Source organism: Aythya ferina, assembly GCF_964211825.1.
Source record: "Aythya ferina genome assembly, chromosome: 4".
NCBI lineage: Eukaryota > Metazoa > Chordata > Aves > Anseriformes > Anatidae > Aythya > Aythya ferina.
This window is the reverse complement of record NC_140300.1, coordinates 23,091,679-23,112,800: the sequence shown is the minus strand read 5'-3', so window position 1 is coordinate 23,112,800 and position 21,122 is coordinate 23,091,679. Positions and strand designations below refer to the sequence as shown.

The window sequence follows — 21,122 nt, the reverse complement described above, 5'->3', positions numbered from 1 at the left end:
TAAAAAAATAGATCTTAAAAGGAAACCAATCCATACTCAGATATTTTTCTGATTATTACAAGCAGAAAAGGGTAGAGTGAATAGAATAACAGTTTGTTTTACCCAGAAACACTACCAGTACTAAACAGCTTTATTTGCTATTCAAATTAGAAACTTGAGAGGAGTGAAATTCTCAACAAGGGGAAGTGTGCAAGTGTCTAATCAAGAGTGAAATGAGTGGAGGATGGGGGGGGGGGAAGACAGAGAGGGCAGTGTTCCTGAAAACATCTGCTTATTCTATATAAACTTGCCTTGGAATGATTTAAACTTGATTTTTTTTTCAATTTTTTTTTTCTAATCTGCATCTAACTATGTGTTACCTTCTACTAAATGCAGACTACTTCCCTTTATATATGAGAAAAATGTGTAGTGTGTTGTTTTTGTTTTTCAAATGTTATATGACCCAGGAACTGTTTTTCTTTGAATTGATGCTGCTGCTCATTTCTCCTGTATTCATGGTTCTGAGCAAGTTGATGTGGTCACAGCAATATCCTGTGTGGTTTTGTCATAACAGAGTGTGGTCAACTGAAGTGAGAGCAAGCTGGAGAGTGGAAGGTGTAATTTCAGAATTCTTTTCAAGTATACAGTATGTGCAGGACTTCTTTCAAAGTTTTTCCTGGTTTTGGCAGGAGAACTCTGATGCTCTAACATGTACTTTATGGTAAAGCGAAACTGCTGGTGATATTCAAAACTTGTGTTTAAAAACATCTTAGGATCCTATTTGTGATTTAGTAAAGTCTTGCCTTTTCATATGGAGAAATTTATTTTGTTGCATTATGCTGCATGTAAGCATAACAAAGAATGAAATTTGCTGCCAAACGGGGCAATCACTGTTGTTTGTGAACTAGGTCATGTTTTATCTGTTGTGGAAGGAAAGCCAAAACAGTGCAGGACTATGTTTTCCAGGATCTTTCAGTCTGGTTCAGAAACACACCTGGTAAGGTAGGGCTCCATTGGGCTGTATTTGAAAATAAACATTTTCATCAAAGCAGATGTTCTCAACAAAACTTTTTTTTTCCTGACTAGAAAATTGTTTAATCAGAGAATTTTTAGCAGCCCTATAAGTAGATTAGACCACCTGGTAACAGAAGAAATATCTGCAAGGTTCTTGGGTGTGTTTTTGTTGTTGTTTCTCTGTTTTCTTAAATCGCCTAATTTCTTGTCTGCACTGTTTCAAAGAGTAGGCATTTCTCACATGTGGAACAGACGCTGCTGTAGAAATAAGATTGAGAAATTACAGTGGTTTAAACGGTATTTGAAAATACATATGCCTTGGGGAGAACAAAGCTTTAAAAAGGATGATTAAATAACAAAACCAAAACTGTACTCAGCTTAAAAGGAGACTGAAAATTTTCAAAGCAGGTAGAATAAAGCAGCTGTGACTTAAAGCAGTCTGAATTATTCTCTTACAGTACCAAATACAACCAGTAGATGCCTGCAAACACCGTAATATAATTATATCTGAACACTTTTAGAAGTAGAATCTGTAATGTTTGTTTTTCCATTGAGAGTTAATGCAATATCCAACCTTCTTTAACAAATAGCTGCGTTCAAGTCTGTCTTCAAACAAGTATAGCCATAATGAAAATACATGCGCAACACAGATAATTCTGAGTGATGGAGTAGCTCTTGGGTAACATGTTCACTGTTTTCATATCTTTTACTAAACTGCAGTTGTTCAAACAGTATTCATTGATGAATATTAGTGTGTAGAAGCAAAACAACAGAAGTGTGAATTTGATGAAAATCTGTGTTATACTAAACTCAGTAAACAGAAAATGTATATTGTGTGTCTCCTCCATACTTAGCATTCACAGTGTTTCCTCTATTATAATAACTTATGCTTCAAGAGGAAAGTTATTACAATACAAATTTTTTATGGGGAGCTGCCTCTTGGAATTTTACTGCATCTGGATTGTAAATCTTAGCAATATATCTGAATTATTGTGGTCAAAAAAATCACAATTGATCAAAGCATACTGGGGACAGGAGGAACAGTGTCAACTCTGTAATCCAGGAATTGTGCAGATGTATTTCCAAAGCATTGCATGTCTGCTTGCGCTTTCTTGCCCTTACCCATTGCCCTGTAACATTTAGGCTGATTAGGTTAAAAGACGACCAGAGGACTTGGAGAAAGTTCTGGTAGCAATTCACTTTTCCTATGTTGCTGTTTTAAGTTTAGTTGTCCTGATTCCAAGTTGCAAATTAGGAAACTTTGGGAAAATTTGCTCTGATGTCAAATTATATTTTTAAGGTATCGCTTTCCTCCTCTCTCATTTAGGAAAAAAGTATCCACCTGATCCAAGCTAGAGGTTCCTCACGAGTAATGTTAGTAATGACAAGGCAATGGACTTTTGCATGTTGTTGTCCCTCCTTCAGTGCAAAGATAAAATCAGTGCTTAATAAATAATAAAATAAAATAATAAATAAAAATAATAAAATAATAAAATCTTATTTGCTAAACACTGAATGAATAGGGGAAGGAACATATAAATTCTCTGGAATTTTCTACCTAGAGAAAGCACTTTTTTTTTTTTCCCCTCCTTGCCCGATTTTGTTTTACAGTTAAGAGTGTGTATGTATAAGGATCTGTGAGATACTCAATGCAATTTACTTTGGCATAAAATTGTAAATTTAAGACAAAAAAAATTGCATTTTGCTATAGCAGAGTCATGAGATGACTTGTTAAGTTATATCTCTCACATGCATTATATCTCACCATGGAATTTTACTTAATTTTAGAAGGCTGTAAGTGTGCATAGACATGTAACAATGAAGTGGGCTATGTGTGGGTTGTGAAGTGGTTTACTAATTGATGCAATTTTGTTAATAATAAATGGTGAACTTCTAGGAGCACAGCACAGTTTAGGATATGAACATCCAAAACATCATGGTGCGTAATACTACCTGGGAGACATTTAATGTTCCGTGAAAGTTATTAACTATTTCTATTGCGTTTTTATTATAGGAAGTGTTCTCAAAGGGAATAATACTGCTCTCTGCTATAGCAACAGTAAGAGTTCATGGAGAGAATAAATTTGAAGTTGTTACATCCCATAGGACTTTCGTCTTTCGAGTAGATAAAGAAGGTATGTAGAAAACATGTAATTCTAATGATTGCTAGAAAGCTATGTTGTCACTGCTGATAAATTCTGTTTGTGAAATATAACTCATTGTGAGAAATAGTTTTGGAATCCAGCTGTTCTGGGCTCATGAAGTGAAACTAGAGATAACTATATGCTTTGCAATAAGAGCTGAAATACACTTTAAAAATATCAAAATGAGAATACTGTTTTCCAGCTCTTCATTCTCCCTCATTCTTTCCAAAGATGGATTTTTCTGGGGATTCCTCAGGTCTCACTAGCAGCTTTTATAGTCTTTGTGCTCTCAGCCATCTGTTCCGAGTCACTACTTGATATAAAATTGATGAAGAGCAACAATGAAGTTGATGGCTTGGATGTGATGATGTGATCAGAGAAAATCTGGATTTTTCTGTGTGTCTTTATTTATTGCCTTATACAGTATTTTCAGCCACATACTGATAGAGAATACAAACGTGAAAGGGAAGTTAGAATACCTTCTACTCTAATGCTTTATCAACCTACTGCTGTAATATGTAGAATCAATATCAGTGCATGTATGACTTATTTATGGAAACAATTAAATAAAATGGAATAGGTAGAAAAAAGGATATGCAATATGTATTTACAGCAGTACATGCCAGACCCATTATAGCTAAGGGTCTCTAAGCATTTCCATTATCAAATCCCATTTTTATGGGTTATAGCTTGGTTGTAAACATTCGCTGCAGGCTGTAACAGGAGTGCAACATCAGTGAACAAATCCTTCTTATCAGGTCTGGCTCAAATTATTTCAGGCATTTTTATGCTCTTAGCTAAGTTAAAAAAGTAGGTCTACTTTTATTATTTTTGCCTTTCTCTTCCAGATTTTTTTTATTATTTTTACTAATTGGAGCACAACCACCTTAGTGCAGTATTTTTTGTGTGGCCGTAGTTTGCTTTATGGATGTTGCATTTGAATACCGTAAAGACATTAACAATTTACACTGATATATAAAATATATTCAGAGCAACTGCTTGAAAATGGAATTGTAATTGAATGTATACAACTGTACAACTGTCTTTGGACCTAGTGGCCTGTCTGTAAAGCTGTTCACTTAAGGTTAGAAATGAGTGTTGTACAAATAGTTCAGTCCTTACTGTGTTTAGAGCTGGATGATATGTTCATAATAAATTATGTGAATAACCCTGCTTGCTTTTGGGTATGTGCACAGACTGTTACTTGATGCTATTCCTTCTGTGGATTTGTGGTTGGAAATTGTTCTGGGACTATTCCAAGAGTACTCAACTTCTTTAAAAATACTTTGAAATGGAGACCTTTATACATATTTCATCCCGTGGACCTTGTATATTAGCTATCCTTTATTTCTGATGGAGTATAAAAACATGGAATACTGTCATTGACTTTGGTGATTTGCGTCCCTTGGTACGAGTGCCAGTCCACAATATGTGACGTTATAGTGCTAATTTTATTGGCTTTAAGTGTGCTGATTAGTTATTTGTTTGGTATATTGAAAACACAGTATTTTTGTTTTGATCTCAATATATAGAGGGAAAACTCCGTATGTAGTGCTTTAGGAAGTTTAGGAGCATTTGGGGGCAAAAAAAAAATTAAATATGTAGCAGTACTGAATTAGAGCATCATCTGCTCAGATGTGTTATTTTAATTGGAGTCAAATGCTATTAAAAAAAAAAAAAACAATGAACTTTTAGCATAACGTGATATTATACTATACTTAAATACTTTTAAGTATTTAAAGGTGACCTTTTAAGTATTTTAAGGTGACCTTTTAAAACTACTTTTAAAGACTTTACAACACTTAAAAAAACAAACAAACAAACAAAAAAAACTTGTACTTCTAAGAGGAGCACTTAGATTACCTACCCTGTGCTGGTGTGTCCAACTGCTGTTTTCCTCTTCAGACTGTTTTCTGGTGCCTTTCACGTGTGACACTTATGAAGTGAGCATGTTATTGTTTCAATGGTCCTCTTTGCAGTGTTGGGCACTGATTGTTTCTACTTGAAAGATGCTGTGAACAGTATATACAGAACTTCTCCCCAGCCCCCCACATATTTCATGACCTGAATCTTTCAGAGCAGAGTTGAAATATTCATGATATTTCAATCCCATAGGGCAAGTCTAATTCATTCAATGTATTCAGCGTTAAAGTATATTGATCGTAGTCTGGTGAAACATCTGAACATAGTGTATGAGACTGAGTGGAGCTTTATTACTTCACCTGCTTGTGTTCATGTATTTGTAAGATGCTAAATTAATAATGCATACAGAAGATATTCTAACATGCATTTTCTTGACTACTCAGCTCCCGTGATAATATCAAGCTTAACCACTACACCTTAATGGAATAGACTGTGAATTGCCAAATGTTGTTGCATAAAAGCATGGCCAAACAGAATAGCATTGGGGGTGGCTTCCGTGTTCAGCGAGAGATTTTTCTAGGCTCGCTGGTTTTTGCTTACATAATTTCTGTAGTTCTTTCCTGTTGATTGGGCTTCCAGAAGGTGAGCATGCCACCTGTATGTCACCTCAGTCACCATATGCCACCTCAGTCTTTAAGCTGTCCGAAATTAAGCATCTCAGAACTAGTAGACATGACTTCAAAAATCTTGATCATCGCTTTGCATAAGTTCAAATTTGTGTTGGTTTGTTGGGAGTTGAGTGGATATCTTTGCTAACATCTCCACTGATACGGGCTCCTGGGTTGTGTTTTTTTTTTTCTCTTTATTTTTTTTTCCCTTCCCTCTCCACCTCTTCAAGGTGTATGTTCTCTCTGTGCTGTAGCTGTACCAGCAATCAGCAAAGCATAGTAGGAAGAACAGAAAAACAAATGTGGTAGAGAATGGAGCTGCTGCTTAACCTATAACCTATCTTTGTCTGTTTTTTTTTTCTTCTTTAGAAGAAAGGAATGACTGGGTTAATACAATACTCAATGCCTTGAAGTCTCAGTCTGATAATCACTCTCAGTCTCGAACATCTGTTGCCCCTGAGAAAAGTGGATATCTTGAACTGAAAGGATACAAAGCCAAAATCTTTGTTCTACTTCAGGGGAATACTGTGTGGATCTGCAAAAATGAGCAGGTAAATTTTTCATATGCTTTTTGTGAATGAATGCTTATAAAAATGATTTAACTAGTGTTAGAAATTGATGGCTTTTTGTGAATAGGTGCATTTCAATATAAATGCATACCTCTTTTTATGTAGTGCTTTATTGCTGCAATTCTCTGAAGGTTTCAAAAAGCAGGAGAAGGATCATTATGTCTGTTGTACAATGGAAACAACCGAATATGTAGTGAGGTGAAGTGAAAAGCCCTGAGTGTCACAACAGGTTAGGGGCAGGGCTGGGATTAATTCACTCTTAAAAGTATGTGTCATAAGTACTCTACTAATTCAGGAGGCTTATTCTGTGCACTGGTTTTGCTGTCCTCCTATAATACAGTGCTCTAGAAACTGTTACATGGAAGTACACTGTGGTATATAAGTGATACTTCAGCTAACTGTTCAAAACTGATGTTCTGTGTGTTTTTAAGAACCTAAATTGACCCGTTTCTCTTGTGCACTGTAATATTTTAAACGAACCCAATGTTTTAAATAAAACAAAAACACATAGGATGTAGCTGTGTCATTCCAGCTCCCAAATCTAGGTGCTGTGTTGTTGTTTTGGTTTGGACACGAGTATATTCTGATGTAATGCAGTTAACGGTGGAACTCTCTAGGATGCTGTAGATATAGGGGATAATTGGATTCAATGAGTGGCTGTGCAAACTAGTAGAACAAAAATCTTTTGCAGGAGGTTGAGTGAAAGGTATTTCCATGTAAGGAAATCAAGGACCCTCAGATTGCTGGAACTTGAGGGGGGCAGGGGGTGTTTTGGGGAAATGTTGTTATGTGCCTTGTTCTTGTGTTCTCTCAAATTTGTGTACAGGCAAACTCTTGTTTGAAATGTGAATGGGTTCTCAGTAACTTGTCATGTTGTTGCTGATCTCACTTCCTAACCTGTTTCTCTTTTCTGTGTGAAATTATGTAGATACATCTGTAAGAGAGAGCACGTAATGTTCAGCGTTAGATCTTGCTATTTTTCCCTAGGAAATTTCCAGTGGCAGGAAATTTGAGACTGAGAAATATTTTTATTTATTTTTTTATTTCTACTTATTTTTCTCCTGAGGAAATTGTATGTATCATGTGCATTCTTTGTGGTCAGTCAACAACCAACTGATTGAAAAATATGGTGCAATTTATGGTTTTTTATTTTCCTGTAGCTATAAGGAAACTCTAAAAGAATAATTTAGACAAATAATATTTTATCAAATGTGCATGGGCTACATCTCATTGAATTTAAGCCTGCAAGTTGTGTTTGGCTGGAGAGGAACTATGGAGAACTCTAGGAGAGGAACTCTATGGAGAGGAAATGGTCTTCATAGCTGAGCACAGCTATACCTAAATCCTATCTTGATTATTGTAATGGGTAGGTGATCTACCGGTTAGTTTATTTCTGTAAAGTCCAGAGCCAGAGGTCTTTAAGGAGGAAAAAACACAAAACAACTTTCCAGGTAATTTAAGGACATGAAACTGTTGGAAAGTGTCCAGAGGAGGGCTACGAAGATGGTGAAAGGCCTTGAGGGGAAGACGTACGAGGAACGGCTGAGGTCACTGGGCCTGTTCAGCCTGGAGAAGAGGAGGCTGAGGGGGGACCTCATCACAGTCTACAACTTCCTCGTAAGGGGGTGTCGAGAGGCAGGAGACCTTTTCTCCATTAACACTAGTGACAGGACCCGCGGGAACGGGGTTAAGCTGAGGCAGGGGAAATTTAGGCTGGACGTCAGGAGGGGGTTCTTCACAGAGAGGGTGGTTGCACACTGGAACAGGCTCCCCAGGGAAGTGGTCACTGCACCGAGCCTGTCTGAATTTAAGAAGAGATTGGACTGTGAACTTAGGCACATGGTCTGAACTTTTGGGTAGACCTGTGCGGTGTCAAGAGTTGGACTTGATGATCCTTAAGGGTCCCTTCCAACTCAGGATATTCTATGATTCTATGATTCTATGATTGTCACTGAGAATCCATGCATTTTCATCCATGAGATTCCTCTGCAGATTTTTGTTGTAATGAGCCACTTCAATCTTCAGAATCAACACTGCTTTCAGTTTATGTCCCTGAATGACTTTGAGTGCTCCCTTATGGATATTCTGATCTTGACTGCTGGACAAACTTTAGTGGAGGAATATAGACTTAGTGGAGGAGTTTCTCTTCAGGCATGGTAGGTCATTTGCAACTAGCAGTGCCCGCTGATTTCTTTTTTCTTCCTTCTTTCTTTCTCTGCCTGCTTATAAGGAGAGTATCTTTCATGTCTTAAATAGTCCCTTGATCTTTCTCTGTTGGCATAGGGCATTCCCAGATCTGCTCACTTTGCTTGATCTATTTTTTTGTGTGCATTGATAGAAAACTGTTCTAGAGCCATTCACTATCAAAGGGTTCTTGTTTGCTCTGTTATTGCCTTTCAGGATGCAGATTATGACTAGTTAAAACAATCTAATACTGTTCTCCTTATCAATTTTTTCTCATATGTTTTTAATTATTATTTTTGTGTGTGCATGTGTTCAATCAATTGCTTGTGAGGCTGTATGGTGAGTTATATCAGCTGTGCCCTTTCAACATCATTGACTTAGATTTGCTTTAGCTGATCACGAAAGCACACCCTTACACAGCCTTTCTGCAAGATGTTTATTCTCTTCTGCTATATGGATGCTCTGCAGAGATCACTGACTGCAGTGCAGCAGAAGGCAAAGTAAAATCAAGCTTTGAAACAGGATGAAGCTTATACATGCTGTCAGCCTGTCAGTTCCTTCTGCTTGAATGAAAATTATGAAAAATGGTGCAAAACCAGCTTATCTCCAAAGCTTGTTTACTTAAAACCAAAAATATCAACTGGTCCTAAGAGGTTTCTTGTTAGATCCTCCGTTTGAACAAATGTCTCTTTCTTTATGGGTCTTGTGCCTATTTGGAAATCAAGAGAAATAGCTTCTTCCTTTAAGCGTTCATAGAATGTGATTCTTCTCTCAATGCCTCTTGTGTTTTGTTTTCAAGTTGAAAACTGAATTATTTTCACTGTTTCATTGAAGAAAAGCCCAGTAACGCAGAGCTAATCCAGCAGAGGGCAATGGTGTTCTAAAAATCATTTCTGGTCTCAAGTTTGTGCTTCAGCCGGTAATTACCAGGCAAATACGTCCAGGGAAGTCCTCGAATCCTGCTCATATTGGAATTCACATCCATACTAGAACTACACCCAAAGAGACTTAGAGGGGTTTATTATAACTCTAGTGCTAAAAGACACCTATTTAGACTTCTTACAATGTTGAAATGAAATCGGATCAGGCTGATTTATTGATTTCTATTAAACTTGATGGAGGAGAGTCCACTGGTACTTTAAAAGATTTTTTTCTTCATTGTTAAAAGCGAAGAAGATCCTAAGCCAAATGCCAAATCCTAGCATAACCAACATGAACTTTGTGAAGTTCAGATTGAGATCAGAACATCATGTCTCAGGCCCATTTCTAGTTAAAAAGTGATTGGTTTAGCCTGTGCTTCTGGCAGTGATATAGTGCTGGGAAGAAACCATCAATTTCTTTGACTTTCTATGTACTGTGAATTTCTTAAACTTCCTCTCTGGAGCAGAAGTGAAAAATAGATCGTACAGAATCAATTTGTTCAACCTGCAACTTGCTGAAATTCCCATTTCTATTTCAAAATCATTCGTGCTTAAATAAAAACATGTCATCTGATCTTTCATGACAGCTCAAACATTGGCTTGAAATGTCAGGCTGCTGTGATGGTTCCAGTGATAACCTCCCCTTAGTGACCATCAGAAGGGCTGTGATGTGCTTTCCTGGTCTGCCAGAAAATACACTCTTCGTTGGGGTGTATTCAAGTTTCACTGGTAAAGCAAAAGTAAGGGAAGGGTGTACATGTCACAGTGTTTGCACAAGAATTTGGCTTTGATAAAGAGAACTTGGGATCCTCTTTGTTACTGCCTTCAGTGGTTCCAAAATAGATGCATTTTCTGGGTATTTGAGGAAACTTTGCCAAATATAAAGATGAGGAAATAGTATGTATGGCTGCGTGCCATGATTATTTACAACTTTTTCCCTGCATGCACTCCAAGTTAGAGCTTGAATAGTGATGAGTATTTTGTTATATATGTGAAATACTATCCATTTCTCATCAAAAACCTCTTGTTGTATTTTGGCTCAGTGCTCTTATTGATTTCAGAAGGTTTTTGGTTTTGTTGAAAATTGAAATGATTTGCTCTGTGACAGATGGGAATGTTTATGCATGCTGAATGAACCACTAAGATAGTACCTAATAATTTTCATTTCCTCTCTAATGCTAATGGTGCATTTAAAGTAAAACTGGACAACATCAAACAATGTACTACAGGAAATGATATTAATCAGGCAGAAGATGGCAAAGGGTACTATTATGGGGGGAGCTGAAAAGGAAGACAGGTAGAACAAGAAGTCAGTGTTGATGATCAGGCTTGACCGTCTGAAGGAGGGGGAGTAAAGTAAAAGTGGAAGGGATGCGTGCATGTGTTTGTTGTATTTAGGTTCTTCATTGTGTCACTGAGATAATTTGTGAATACTGAATGAGTCCAAGGTGATGGCAGCAGCAGTATGAAAGGAATTGAATGTAAGTTGAGTAGAAAGCAAAATAATTGCTTAAAGACTCTGAGAGCTAATGAAGAGCCCTGAGCAGTAGCTTAAGTGCCAGCTGAGATTAGTGGATGCTACTTAAAACTTGAAAGCTGTTGTGAAGTTAGTGTGTAACAGAAGCTACTGACTGTTTTGGAAAGGAAGCTAGAGAAAGAGGTAGGGGATTAAAAAGAAGAAACTAGAGGAGGAAGGGGAAGACCTTTTAAATAGTTGATGGGCTGTGTGAGGGGAGAAGAAGAGGAGAAGTGCTTGATGTGCACTGGGATGGGGCGGTGAGTGGAATGTTGAATTACTGTGAGTGGTGGAAAAAAAATGAGAGAAAAAGAATAATCCATCCCGCCCCACCTGGAGAACAAACACCTGTAGTTTTGGAGGTTGTTTTTTTTGTGTGGTGGTAAGCTGTTATTGGTAATGATAACTGGGAAGCTCTCTAAAGAAAGTTGCCTGCTTGATTGCTGATAGATTCTATGTTTAAAAGTGTTTACAAACATATGAATGAACCTGGTATGGAATGCCTTAAATACATGGAGGTGATGGAAAAATATATAACCATTTGCCCTCCTTTGTCCTTCTTTAATTTGTTCAGGCTTCCCTCTTTACAGATTTGTACAATTTTGAAGTAGCAAGATGTTAAAATGTACATATAAAAATTCAAGGATATATATATTGGAGGGAAGGAGATTAATGTGAACAAGTGTTTTGTGTCCATTTCTTATATTTGATCTTAAATGATCCAACCTTTTTTTTAGATACAGTTGTTTGCATCACGCTCTAGCAGGGATGATAGATTAAAGTTGTATTCCTAATTTTCCAGCAGTTTCTTGGCTTGCAGTTCACTCCAGTTTTCCGCACTTGAAAACATGTCAAAGATCAATTGCTGTGCATAACATCAGAAATAACGAAACAGGAAATAACTTGAATTCTGTAAGAAAGCTTCTTAGAAAGCTTTTTTTTTTTTTTTTTTTTTTTTTGCTTGTGTGTAGTATTGCAGTATGAAGTGAAAGAATGATTACAGGAATTACATGTATGTAGGTTTTGTTGTTTTTCTGACTATTCCTACTTCAGATTTCAACTAATTGTATCCTGCTTCAAAAACAAAGCAAATCCCTAAAAAATGAGTTTAAAATAATACGCTTTTAATGCGATTGAATCAGAGAAAAACAATCTGACAGTGACCAGCCCATCTATACAGGGAAGATCTACATTTTACATTCATACAATAATTTTCTGGGGTGTTGTCATAGGTTGTTAAAGATATTAAAGAACATGAAGGGCAGAATATTACTCAATGAACATTTAAGAGTTAATGTTGAGCTCTTCTGTATGCAGCTTAATTAAAACTTGCCTATGTGAGTGTTTTTTGCCGTGTTTGTTTTTATGCTATTAAGATATCGCTGAGCTGTAAATACACCTAAAGCAATCGTGAAGTGTGGTAGAAAGCCTAATGCTTCCATAGTGATGAAAAGCTTCATAATTAATTTGATTTCAGGTGGAGGGTAGGGAAGGAGGAAGGGAAATGACAAACTTATCTTCTCAGTAATGCTCGGTTGAGCTTTCTGGAAGACTAATAGGTATACACCTAGCTACCTTGATCATGTAAATACTAGCACTGAAGAAAATTATGATTTAAATATTATGAAGAAGAAGGATTTCACAGTGTGGCTTAGCACATATGTGAACAATTGAAGAAGGTTTTAGGTCTTCTTGTAATAAGAAAACTATTAATGCAGACTTGCAAAACCTATTTTCCTCTGAGTACTGGAATTAACTGAGAACATTATCCATCACTATAGAAGTTACTTGCATTTAAAAGCTACTAGCTCAGCTTCAAATTTCATGGTAAAATAATCTACTGGATCAAAAGCCCTTGATATTAGAAGCAGAATGCTATTATGTGTGCTTTCGTTTATAACGGTAGACCAGGTTAATGTTTTTTAATAATTAATTTAAATCATACAAACCATTTGTTTGGTGAACCTGAAAGATTGCATAACCAGTGTGTGCACATACACACATATATATATTTATATATATATATACATGGAGTGATTTCTTTTTTCATGTGTGTAACAATGTTAGAGATCAGTGAAATTGAAGAAGAAAAAAGGAAAAGTATCTTTAGAAGCGTGTCTCGTTTTCAATAGCTCAAGATCCTGTGGAATTAAATACAGATAGAATGTTATTTTACACCTGGTTGATTCCTGTTTAATTGTAAACAGTCAGATAATAGGAGACCTGCTGAAGAACTTCTTGATAGCTTTGGTTTACTTTTACTTCTTCAAATGAAGGGCAATGCAAAATACAATTTTCTTATCAATCTGTGGTTTTATGTTCATCTTTTGCTGGAGTTCTGTCTTCCTAATCTTATACACAGCTCAATCTTCTAAGATATCTTCTAACATATCTTCTGATTTGTTCTGTTTAATCGCAGAGGTTGAGTTTTCTGGACTGAAATAATTGAGATTTCTGACCAGCAGTCTCTGTAATGAAGTTTCAAGGATTGTCATTTTATGGTTAAGAACTTTCTTGCTCGTCTCTTTAAAAGTTCATACTTGTTCAGCAAGGACAAAGGAAAGGGAAAAACAGAATTTGACAAAGAATAGTATAAGTAGATGAAAAAATGTTGGTCATTCCTGATTTTGGGGTGGTCCTGTATGGAGCCGGGAGTTGGACTTGGTGATCCTCATGGGTCCCTTCCAATTTGTGGTTACTTCAATGCAATTGCCGTATCTGGGAAAGGAGTAACTTTAGACATATCAGTGGTTAACGTGGATTACTGTTTTTCCTCAGCCTGTATCCTTTATTTCAGGTATTAAACTATTTAGTATAGCTGAAATATTAATAATTATGTAAAGTTACAAAGCTGTCATAAAAATGAAGTGCAGGGTATTTCTGAGGCAGCGTAGACAACACATCCTCACTGAAGCATTCATTCAACAAATGTAAAGATAGGCACGGGCATATGTTATGGTAGTGTATGTGAGTCCATTACCTAATTAAGTAATATGCTTTTACAATTTCTAAACTACGTCTTGCATCTTTTGTTATAGACTTGGCATTTTTGAAGACTGTTGCAACTTAATTAACTAAGTTCAGTTTATGAATCTTCTCTGAGATTAACTTTTGTTGTTTTGCTATATAATCAAGGGCTAAGTTGTATAAATATCCTCCTATGAACGTTAAACTACTTGTTTGCCCAATCTGCAGGGGGAAGCAATATTCTTAAAGGTTTGCCTAATCTGTGTTGAGTATGATCAGATGAACACTGACAGTCACCTGATGATGATTAAAGTGTTCTCCTCGGTAGCAATACGAAAGCAAATGGATTAGAATGCACCAGCAGGAGACCAGAGAGTATGCCTCTAATTCAGTAATGTGCCTTGTAACTGGCACTGTCATGTCCAGAACCCCAAGCTCTTAAAAGCAGGTGATCGATCGTAATGTGTTTAGCTTGCCGGAGCTGGACAGGCATACAAAGCTCAGTGTTCATGGAGAAAGCTGTTCTGACATCTGTGGATTTCTGTTTCTTCATGGTAACTTTTAAGATTGGGTGGTCCTACTCTAACCTCTGTTGGAATTAATTCAGAGTAAGGATCACTGGAGCCTGAGATGCCCAGAATTTTTAGTTCTTCCCCTCTTTTTCCCTTTCTACTCCTTCACTCCCCATGTTTTTCTTTTTTTTCGTTTTTGTTTTTTTTTTTGTTTGTTTGTTTTTTTGTTTTCGTTACAACCAACCAGTGGACAGTTGTTCCAAACCTGCTGTCTTATGCACAACATGTACCGAAAATGTGAACAGTGTTATTCCTGGCAGTGGAGAGAGTGAGCAGGCTGAAATCACTGCTGGACTAAAAAAAAAAAAAAAAAAAAAAAAAAAAAAAAAATACCCTGAATGGAAACAAATCACACTGTAATTTAGTTGTTTTTATAGAACAGGCTATCTACATTTTCATCAGCTATGAACAGCGGATGGTTTAAAATAAGCATTATAAAGATGATCCTTAAAATACTGAGGAAATTTAATCTCTTTATAGCTGAAGTGACATTTCCATCTTCTGGATGAAATAAGTTGTTGCTCGTTACTTCTGATTTCTGTGTGGTTTTTTTTTTTTTTTTTGGAGCAGCATGACATTGTTTCAGATAATAAAGTTATTTTCTTTACTTCACTATCATATATCTACAAACTATTCTAAATAAATGCACCATCCTTACAGTAAGAGGAAGGAGATTTATGGTTTGCAGCATAGTAAGAATATGGGGAATACCCCAGTGTGCTTTTTCAGCAGTAATTTCTGTCCCCGGTTAATAAATCGCTAGGCCAACAAATTTGAACTTAATCAACTCAAACTGAATTATTGCCTCATGAAACACTTCAATGCCATTGTTATTAAATTAAGTTCTTCCTCTCAAATATTTTGCATGCAAAATAGTATCTTGTTAGAGATGGCGTGTTTTAAAAATTCAATCATTAGAATCAATAGATTATAGACATTTCTGGAAAATTAAAGTCAAAAGTGTTTTCAGTCTCAGCATGTGGGTCAGGCTATCCCCAGAGATTCACCAGAATTATTGATTGATATCTACTGCTATGAAAGACACTTTTGAAAAACATTTCATGCATTAAATTTTGACCTTTGTTATCTTCACTTGTGGCTGGAGGTTGCTGAAATAATTGGGAGTGAGGCGAACTGGGCAGTGATCGAGAAGGAAAAAGACTGAATAATGGGGAAGATATTCATTAGTGAATCAGAAAATAAGAGGTAGAAGTCTCACTTATTTTATTTAAGTTATGCCCACTGATTATAAGTATGTTTTGACTATTTCAAATGACTTTGATTTGCCTTTTGGGGACTGTAATCTACCTTTATTTTGTACCTCTGCATGAAGATAAACAGTTTATTGACTTTGTCAATCCCTTTTGGGATTACACTATTATCTAATATTGAACAGTATATTACAGCTTTCATTCATTTCTTTCTGTTTAAGGTGAGTTAGGCTGTCTTAAATATATATTACTGCCAGTGGGTTCAACTCCATTTTGATTATGGTAGAATTGATGTCTGCCTCTTGCATTTTCAACTTTTTTCAAATCGTGAAGGTTTCCAAACTCTTGCATCTAGGCAGAGAGGAGTCTATGTTTACTGTACTACGTTTGTCCCCATTTATACGTCTGTAGTCGGTAGACTGTGGCATGCAGCATTGTGTTACAGATATCTGAGTGAGGTTTGAAAAAGGGCTTGAAGCAGCGTGGCTGCATTACTGTAATTAATGTGGCTTTGTGTAGTGCTTCCTGTTCCTCACTCAGCCAGGCTGGCGCTTGTTGGAGAGGCTCTGCAGGATGCTATGTGATGATGAGAGGTGTGATGTTTTTTCCAGCCGAGGGCTGTAATTCTTTGCCATGGGGTCATAAAGAAGTTCAAAGGCAGATAAAATGACAGCAGTCAGCAACAGCAGCTCAGTTCCTGCAATCCAGGAATAATTGCAGCCCATTATTACAATTGACTCTCACTTCTCTCCCTGAAGGAACTGAGCAGCTGCCAGCTTACTGGGCTGCAAGGAAACTGATGAGCCAGGATATGGGGGTCATAACAAAAGTTGAAAAACTGATCAAGGCAAAATTCATTAGACCTCTGAGTAGCCATAAGAGAAGAGAAGGAAACAGTGCTGGTTGGTCATCACTGATTCCCTGAGTGGGAGATAGATTCTGATTTCCAGGTTGGTTTGTTTCACCTTGCACATCTTTTCTTAACAAGGAGAAGTGAGGGGGGGGGTTCTAGGATCTTTTGGCTTACTTCGTTTCCTACAGATAAACACAGCAGAGATACCTACATTTTTCTGGCTTATCTAGAAAGGGTTTATTTCACACTAAATAGATACATCAGCTGTCTCTCTGTGTTTTCTGTATGTTCTGTAATAATTCCTGTGTGTTAGGAATTTACAGGTTTCTCACTTCTTTTTTTACAGCTAAAAACATATGATACATGACTTTCTTAGTCTTTTCTCATTGTTTACTGGCAATGTGCAGCACATAAAACTTAGAAGTCTGATTTGAGGATGATTGTAGGTATTTGCACTTGCTTAGAGTTAATGTATACAGTCAGCAGTTAGAAGTGAAATATGACTTCGTTGGTGTTCTCACCAGGAAATGCTAATGTGGGAGTAAAAGGGTTACATCTACACAAAGCTCAGAGGCTCTGCTTCTTCATCCTTCTTTTACTCGTGTGGGATGGCACATCAGAAATATGTTTCTTGATACATACTGGTGGAGCTGTACTGGAGTTGTACCACGGAGAAAAAAAAAAATGGAACAGTAGCTCCAAAACCAGATGTTATTTCATTGTAGTTCTGCATGATTCTGTGATGCTGTGGTTCAGGTCTTCTAATTCTGCAGGTCTTTCATCTGTAGACCTAAACTTCATTCTCCTACACTGCATGCAGGTGTATTTTGAAATTAATCTTAAGAGGTCTGTGCAGATTGTGTTCAATCTGCTTGTCCTTGTAAATGGAAAAGTTCAAGATCCATTTTCAGTGTATTCAGGACAGCTTAAAGAAAGCTGTCACTTGTCTCAGCATAGATACCTGGGGTGAATCTCCAAATTTCTGAATGTCAATTGGAGCTTTGCCATTAGTAGTGGGCTTGTTAGTGTTCGATTTCTGTGCAGTATTTTGTTTCATTCCTGAATTCTTGCTCGTCCTAGTTTCTTAAATGGTGTGGTCATACTGGGAAAAATATACCTCCCTCTGACATCAGTGTGTTTGCAGATTGCAGTTGCCCATCCTTGCTAATACAAAAGGACATTTCTTTTGGAAGATTTTGTTCTCAAAAATCATAAGGTGTTACAAGCCTCCCGACCTGTATGTACAACTGGTGCAAAATACTGCTGCTGTGTTTCTGAATATCCTGAAATGGAGCAATTTTATCATTCTAATTCTATTTCACTGCTTATAAGCTTATCTTTTTACAGTGTTATCTTGATCAAGCCTTTACAGTTTTGATACAACTTCTGTGTGAAGAGTCATACCTGCGTACCATTAGTTATGAGCCAGAACAGCTTTTTCCTAGCTGTGCTTTGCTGTGTACAAAGTGGGTTCAGTTTGCTGGTGTCTAGGTCAGGATGTTGCTGTTAGATATGCCTGTGAATCACTGCAGAGGATTTCAGTTTTTTGTCTGTTTCCATGAACAAATTGACACTGTAGGTGCTGCTCTCTGCTAATCTCTGATTTGTAAAGCATCTTCTGTTATCTGAACATAGTAATTTTTGTATGTATCAAAATATCTTCAGTGTTCTATTAAACATCTTTCAGAATCATGCCATAATAAAAAAGTAAATTTGTAAACTTGCAAAATGTGAAAGAAGTTTCTATTTGCTATGTTTCTCAGAGTATGCTAATGGTTTTAGAATATCAGTTCAAGCAGCGATCAACCCCCGTTCCCCCACCCTGAGAATGTGCACTGAGACAAACTTAACATTGCTCTTGGCAAGTTTTTGAATTTTTCAGTCTTAAAATTCAGATGAGCAAGTTTTATTTATTCCTTGTGTGAGATGGATGGCAGTGAACTACCTAGGAAGTGAAAGGAGTGTAGGAAATGAGCAGCATCATTACGCTACAAGAGAGCCGCATAGCTGTAGGTTATTCTGGATCCTGCAAGACCTTCCTGTATGGTTCATCTTGTGTCAAGGAGAACCCACAGAAGATAAATGTAGAAATTGTAAACAGAGATAGTTTGTTATGTAATTTTTAGGGTTCTTTCTACCACCTAACTCTGTGTAGTACAGAATATAAGGGTTATTGGGAAGGACTATATTGTCTCTTTTCTATAACTTTTAATTTGCCATAGTATGTGCTGTAGTGTAAATTTGCCCTATGCTTGAGTGTACAGTTTGTATTTTTTCTGATGGATATTAGCTTTTGCTTCTTATTAACAGAAAATAATTTCATTGCAAGGTTAGATTTACATGACTTTATATAACATGCTTCTAGCTCATAGTTTTTGAATTTTATAAGACTGAGATTCTTAAAGACTTAGACTGTCATGTAAATCAAGATGCAGACATTTTGGTTCAGTGAGACTATGAATTCCAGACCTGGTCCTGAAGTGTGAATGCAATGCAGATGTTTTAGTGCTTGATCATGGTGTTATTTTCAACTATATTTTAAAAATAAAACAAAACCAAAAACACTTTAATTCTTTGGGATTACTGTTTGAGTTGTGAGTCCCTTTGGTTAAATTGCATAGCTGTGATGGTTGTTCTTAACTTTAATAACCATTGGAAAGTCCAAAAAAAAAATCCCTAGAAACATAGCTATGTTTTTTTTTATGTGAGCTCATAAAATCTATTATTTAGGAAGACTTAAGTAAACTATCTGAGCATTTGAATTTGGCTATTTCACTATTTCAATAGTAAAAATAATTTTACTTACTTGTAAAGTGTATTGATTTGTGAAACTCTTTTCATATTTCTTTTTATACTAGCAGTATTTTCTTTATGTGGAATCGTTACAATCATGACAAAAAGTTTAGGCAAATAGGAGAATGAATAATTGCTAAACATTAACTGTATGGCTCTGTTAGTGATTTTGCTTACAAAAAATCAAATACTTTTCATACATTCATCAGGTATTTTCATATTTTGTTTGCCTCACAAAGACAGATTAGTATATATGATTCAAGTCGTGTTGTTATTATCTATAATAATATCTAATTATATAAATTTATAAGATATGCATAATATGTTAGTATAATATGTATATCTTATAACTATATGATTTATATATTTCTTTTGTTGAACCAAATAAGAGAAGAACATCTTCCCAGGAGAGAAAATTCTGAAATGACTGACTCTCTTAGGAAGGATTCTTGCTTATCAAGACCATTGCTGCTGTAATGGCATCAGCCCTCTCTTGGTCTAGGCATGGCAGAATGTATGGCGAAACTGTTGTTTGTTCAGTACTTTCACTATTTTTAGAGTAAATTACAGAAGTGCGAAGAATTCACAAGTTCTAGTTTTGTCCCCCAGGCTTTTGGTTGTAGATAGCAGTGGGAAGCTTCTGCTCTAAACTGGCTTCTAGAAAATGTACCTCGGTGGTGTCCAAAGCATGTTCTTCAATTTATATATGCCTATGTGTCCACATTCAAAATATATTTCTTCTGATAAATAGGTATTCATTTATATTTTTCACAAGAACAAAACTTAGCTATTTTGGTTCAGTTATCTCAAAAGTACTTGAACTTCAAACTTCATGCAAATCTGAACTTTGATGGTTTTTAATGTATCCTTTATGCTAGGGTGAATATGTTTTAAACAGATGAGAATTTACACCATCTGGCCAAAAGCTTTTGTGTGGGCTTATGCTTTCCTTAGCTTATTTTTTGTCTTAAACTGAAGATCATAATGTCACTTGTTAAAGTACAACTTTTCACTTCATGGCTGCGTGAGCAGCAGGTGTCTAAAATCTCCCTAGCTGGAAAAGGTATTGTTAGCTCAATCCAGAGCTCTCCATGCTTTATTAAAATGCTCCTAATAAGGCTTTTTTTGGTGTGTTGTCTTGCAATCTGCATCATCTCAAAGGGCCATTCAGTTTCATAGGATCAGAAATCTAAGCTGCCAGTTTTATTAACATCAGAAGGGAAATGCAGTAGTGATCCAGTTATGATAAAAATGAGGTAAGTTTGGAATTGAGAGTATTTCAAAAACAACAGACTTAGTTTTTATTTTGTGAAAATGCCCTTCATAGTTGAAGTTTGGATGGCACTTTAGAAAGCATTGAAACTTTTATGTTTTTGTTGTTGTTTGCTTTTGTTTAATTGTCCTTCATAAATATTTTGAATTTAAAAAATAATTTAGAGATGAGATTCCTTAGAGAAAATCATAAATATTTTTTTCTAAACGTTTTCTAAACTATAATTATGCAGTTAAATTTTATTTAAAAAAAAAACAGGAGTCAGCAAGTTTTTTTTTTTTTTTTGAACAAACCAAACTTTTTTTTTTTTATGTACAGTATATATAGTGTTATCACCTTTCTGTTTGCGATCAGTAAGTAAAAGCCTTGTGCTTGGTCAGTGATTTTTTTTATATGTTTTTACTGTTCAACATCACACATGTTTATCTCCATGAGTAAATTTGGAGGAAAGGAACCCAATTGCTTGGATACTTTCTTGGTTCATTAGGGGATTTTTTGCCGGGGTGGAGGTATCCTACTATTTTTCCTCTATTGTCCAGTCACTACTGTACAAAAAAAAAAAAAAAAAAAAATCTATGAAGAGGGTCATCAATTTT

The 21,122-nt window shown here is 36.1% G+C and overlaps 1 protein-coding gene across 4 annotated transcripts in view; it reads left to right on the top strand.

Annotated features, from left to right (window-relative positions):
- The window catches only part of ARAP2 (ArfGAP with RhoGAP domain, ankyrin repeat and PH domain 2), a 128,042-nt gene that overhangs the window by 27,843 nt on the left and 79,077 nt on the right, over positions 1–21,122 (top strand). For all 4 annotated transcript variants that reach the window (XR_014692625.1, XR_014692626.1, XM_084518018.1 and 1 more), the window contains exons 8-9: positions 3,008–3,128; positions 6,038–6,219. Coding sequence is in view for 2 of the 4 variants with exons in the window: in XM_084518018.1 (XP_084374144.1) it covers positions 3,008–3,128; positions 6,038–6,219 (303 nt within the window). In the remaining 2 variants the exon portion in view is untranslated. The remainder of the gene's footprint in view (positions 1–3,007; positions 3,129–6,037; positions 6,220–21,122) is intronic.